General features: G+C 44.9%; 2 protein-coding genes across 2 annotated transcripts; both read right to left on the minus strand.

Annotated features, from left to right (window-relative positions):
* Window positions 1-375: 375 nt before the first annotated feature.
* LOC130451884 (reticulocyte-binding protein homolog 2a-like) lies at window positions 376-2,234 on the minus strand. Its single transcript, XM_056791237.1, has 2 exons — window positions 2,154-2,234; window positions 376-2,088 (listed from the first exon to the last, which is right to left on the minus strand). The coding sequence occupies exons 1-2, from the start codon at window positions 2,232-2,234 to the stop codon at window positions 376-378; spliced, it is 1,794 nt and encodes a 597-aa protein (XP_056647215.1).
* A 1,056-nt stretch (window positions 2,235-3,290) lies between these two features.
* On the minus strand, window positions 3,291-3,623 carry LOC130451885 (uncharacterized). The gene has a single exon (XM_056791238.1). It carries the CDS (start codon window positions 3,621-3,623, stop codon window positions 3,291-3,293), a length of 333 nt encoding a protein of 110 aa, XP_056647216.1.
* Between the last annotated feature and the right edge of the window lie 1,490 nt (window positions 3,624-5,113).

Raw genomic sequence — 5,113 nt, forward strand, 5'->3', positions numbered from 1 at the left:
CATTGGGGGAAACGTAACAGGCCACGATCGTGATCTCGCAGTCAAGCTCGACCACGACGTAGCCCGCCTCTCTTTGCAAGTTCCTCACCCCAATATCCCTATTCCTGAATAATACCGCCACGTCCTTTCTCTTATCTTGTACCCAACCACCCCCCTCAGTCAGTTTTTTATTTGGTTCAGAAACGATAAGTAGATCCGCTTCGAGTTGAGCAGCTTTAACGTGGGTCGCTTTAACGTGGGTCAGGTCATGAGCTAGTCTAGCCCTTCCCACATTAATCTGCAAAACCCTGATACCGGTCTTGCTAGAGGCCATTTTTTTTTTTTATTTTATCCTAAAAAGCGTGTCGATGGTTATCTATCTAAATACCCCAGTCGTTATCTACCAAATACTGTATTTCGGTATTTAGGACACGCCATCGTGTCCGTCCTATGGCCTTTACTGTCGCACGAGAGGCACCACGCCTCATTTTGGCACTCTTGTGCCCGGTGCCCCTCTTTGATACAATTGAAGCAGCATCTGCTTCTATCCTTGCCGCTACAATTGTAGGTGCTGTGGCCATATTCCAGGCAGCGATAACACCTTAGGGGGGTAAACCTCTCTTTCACAGAGCAATACTGCCAGTGGACTTTAATTTTTTGGGCAGTTCTAAGGGCGGCCGCTCTTTCTTCTCTTATAGCAAGGGTGGCCGTCTGTCCACCTCCCCTGCTCTCCCTCATGCCTCTTACCTCTACTTCTTCCCCATCGATGCCGGTCCACTGGCAGACGGCCTCCTTCAATTCTAAAGGAGTGACCGAAGGGTCTACCTCCATGACGGTGAAGATTGCTTCTTTCCTCTTCACCGTCATATCCATTTTTGCCCCAATTCTGTTATTAATTTCTTCTTTCAGCCTTTCGGCCGCCCCTTGACCCTTTACTTTCACTAGGAGGTCCCCCCCTCCCGTTTTTCGGACGGACTCGACTTTGACGCCTATTTTCTCCACGTTTACTACATTTTTAATGTTTTTCAGGACGTCTGAAAATTTTTTGTCGCCCGTTTTGATAAACAACGACTCTCCCCCTCCTGTTTTAATTCCACCACCATTTTCCTCTCCCTTGGTAATTACCTTCCACTCCGTTTCCTCCCTCCTACCTACGTATTCTAGTAATTGTCTGATTTTATTTTTTTTAATACCCTCTCCTATTATGACATTAATTATTTTTTCCCCCCTCTCCGCCGCCAGTTTTGCCATCTCCCTTATGATTTTATATTTTTTATCTTCCTCCTCCCCTACCCTAACCAAATAGTCGTGCCATTCTCGCTCCTTGTTTTTTGTTTTGATCCTATTTTCTATAATGTCCAACTGGCCCTCCTCTAGCTCTTCTATTATTCCCCAAACTTCCTCCCTTAATTTTTTAATTTTTTCTATTGTTTCCCCTCCCCTTTCTTTTCCTATTATTATCAAACTACTTATTCTATTTCTTAATACTTCCTCAACCCTATCCCTTTCCCATCTTGTTTTTTTATATACCTCCTCTTCCCATTCTTCCCCTGCTAATCTTTCCCATACCTCATATTCTCCGCCCCCTGTATCTAATTCCCTTATAATATTTTGTGTTTTCTCCTTTTTTCTTTGTTTTTCTTCCTCTTCCCTACATTCCCTGCACCTCACTTTTCTCAGATTTTTTTTAGTTATAAGTTCCCTCAATTCCTCTAGTTTTTTTATTAATTTTTCATCCCCTCCCATCATGTTTTTAATTTCTAGAATTTTATTGTCTATTTCCTCCTCCTCTCCCGTTGTTGTTTCTCCCTCTTTCCTTTCTTTTTTATTTTCTATTTCCCCCTCAACCTTGCTTTCCTCCCTTTCCCTTTTTTTTCCCGTTTCTCCGAATATTATTTTTTTCAATAGTGCCCCCTCACTACTCTCGTCTCCTTCTTCTTCATTCTCCTCTTCCAGTATCGTTGATTGTATCCTGTCCGTGCTTCTGTTTATTTTTTTGTTCTTTTTTTGTCTCTGTATCAATTCCCATTCGAATTTTCTTCTTTCTTCTTCTTCTTCTTCCTTTCGTCTAACCTCTTCCTCCACTGTTCTCCTCTTCTCCTCCTTCTTCTTAATTTGGTTTTGTTTATTTGGTTGGGACGTGTGAAAGGTCCGGCGAGGCAGTGCGCCCTTACCCCGCTAAGGCTAAAAATACTCTGGGGAGGTCGCCAGGTATCCCCAGAGGCACACGTTCGAGACTGACTCCGCGCAGCCATTCATCCCGTAGCCACGGTAGCTCACAACGTAGGATTACGGATTCTTTTCTCGAGGTTTACTCCTCTATGTCTTTTTTGGTCCGCGGGCAATTATTGGGGAACACATTTGTTCCTTATTCATCACCTATCCGATGAGGTTGGTCGGTCATGTTTCCTCTTACAAAAGGTTGAGAGACTCAGGACCGACCACTCCTTTCGGAGACACCCTATGAGCCATTGGGACGCGTCGTGTCGGGTAGACCAAACCCCCTCCCAGAGAACTCGTTCCGAGGATTTGGGCCGACTCACTTCCTGCCTCCTCGACTCGACCTCTCTGAGCACGAAACCTAACCTAACCTAACCTAACCTAACCTAACCTAACCTAACCTAACCTAACCTAACCTAACCTAACCTAACCTAACCTAACCTAACCTAACCTAACCTAACCTAACCTAACCTAACCTAACCTAACCTAACCTAACCTAACCTAACCTAACCTAACCTAACCTAACCTAACCTAACCTAACCTAACCTAACCTAACCTAACCTAACCTAACCTAACCTAACCTAACCTAACCTAACCTAACCTAACCTAACCTAACCTAACCTAACCTAACCTAACCTAACCTAACCTAACCTAACCTAACCTAACCTAACCTAACCTAACCTAACCTAACCTAACCTAACCTAACCTAACCTAACCTAACCTAACCTAACCTAACCTAACCTAACCTAACCTAACCTAACCTAACCTAACCTAACCTAACCTAACCTAACCTAACCTAACCTAACCTAACCTAACCTAACCTAACCTAACCTAACCTAACCTAACCTAACCTAACCTAACCTAACCTAACCTAACCTAACCTAACCTTTCTTTTTTGCCCCCAAGGTAGGGTGGAAGCTAATGCCGTCCTCACAGCGGGCGGGTGAAATGCTGTGAGTTTGTGTGGGACTCTCACCCACTAAACCACCCTCCTTGTTTACACATCCCTGGGGATTTGCGTGCGCCGGGAGGACAAGTTGTCATTACATCAGCGCACATCCCCTTTGAAAATCCCTTTCCTTATTCAATTCCTATCCCTGAGAGTTTCTATCCTCAATTTCCTTTCTGTTCATTACTACGGTCATGTACGTCGTTACCGCGTTCCAGGTTGCTTTGTCCTCCAACATTTTCCCGATGATCTCGGTTGCCGTAGGCAAGTCACATCCTAATTGTTCTTTCAGTCTGGTCCTCTCCTCACCCCATCTCGCACATTCGTAGATGACATGGGCCGGGTCGTCCCTTTGCCCACATGCTTTACATGTGTCATCCTCGGTTTTACGGATTCTTTTAGTAAAGGTTCCGAACGAACCATGCCCCGTCAGAATCTGCGTGATGTAGTAAGAAGTGGTTCTGTGTTTACACATGACCCAGCTTCTTATGTCTTTAATCAAAGTTTTTGTCCACTGGGCCTTCGTCTCCAGACTGTCCAACCTCTCCTGTCACTTTTTATATGTTCTTTCTCTTGCCATTCGTCTATTGCCGGCTAACCTGCCTCCTATTTTATATAGAAAACATCTCTCTGCTATCATGAGATCAATCGGTGGGAAACCTGCTATAACCTGGACTGCCTCGGCCGATACGGTCCTATAGGCAGCGGCGACCATCAGTAAGCCTTTTCTTTGCGCGGCCATTAATCTTTCCTTGTATGCTTGTATCTTCATGGCTTCGCGCCAGGCTGGCGCCGCATACAGGAGGACGCTGTGCATTACTTGGCACAGAACCCTGCGCTTGCAATAATCAGGCCCTCCCACATTCGGCATCAGTCTCCGTAGTTGTGATATCTTTTTATCGGCTTTTTCGACCGTGTATTTTATATGTTCCAGGAAGTTAAGGTTTTTTGTTATTATTACTCCCAGATATTTTATTTTCTTTTTGGCCTCGACTCTTTGTCTTTCCACTACCATTTTGAAGGGGCCATTTGTTTTCCGTGGTCCCTTCACCGTCACTATCTCCGTTTTCTGAGGAGCAATTTTAAGTCCGTTTCTTGTGATCCAACGGACCGCTAGAGCTACAGTATTCTCTGCTCTATTCCTGACCTCATTTTCTTTGTCTCCTACGATGTAGAAGACGAGGTCATCAGCGTACGCGATAGTGGAAACTTTTGGGCCATAATCCAACACTAGGATACCGTTATACATGATGTTCCACAGAACCGGTCCAAGGACGGAGCCCTGCGGAACACCCATCGTGCATCTATGTGAAATGATGCCGGAGGTCACTCTCCTGTCACTCAGGTAGTTCTTTATGTAGTTCGTTAGGTATGGGCTAATTCCGTTATCTTTACAAGCCATGACTATTTTATGCCACTTCGCGGTATTGAAGGCGTTCTTTATATCAACAGCCACAAGTACACCCCATTTGTGGCTGTTTTTACCTACTATTTCTTTTAGTTCGTTTATTGCCGACACCGTTGATCTTTTGTGTCGGAAGCCATGCTGGTGCGGAGATAGGAGGTTCTTATTCTCGATCTCCTCAGCCAATCTGTTTGTAATCATACGTTCTAGTAATTTTCCGAAAGAGTTGATCAGGCATATAGGGCGATAGCTGCCTGCCTCGTTTGGATCTTTACCCTCCTTCGGAAGTAGAACGACTCTGGCTGTTTTCCAGCAGTCGGGAAACCGTTGTTGCTTCAAAAGTTCGTTTAGATAGTTTAGAACTTGCAACGGTTTAATTTTCACCGCGATTTTTAGAGCTTCGTTTGGCAGGCCGTCTGGTCCTGGTGCCTTGTCGTTTTTAATATCTCTAATCGCTATATCGAGCTCATCGCTGGTGAAACTGTTTGGTACCTCATGTAGTGCGGGTTCGTTATCGTCGTCGTTTGTTATTCTCCCTCTTGTTGTCGGGAAGAGGGTGC

The sequence above is a fragment of the Diorhabda sublineata genome, chromosome Y (assembly GCF_026230105.1).
Source record: "Diorhabda sublineata isolate icDioSubl1.1 chromosome Y, icDioSubl1.1, whole genome shotgun sequence".
Classification (NCBI taxonomy): Eukaryota; Metazoa; Arthropoda; class Insecta; order Coleoptera; family Chrysomelidae; genus Diorhabda; species Diorhabda sublineata.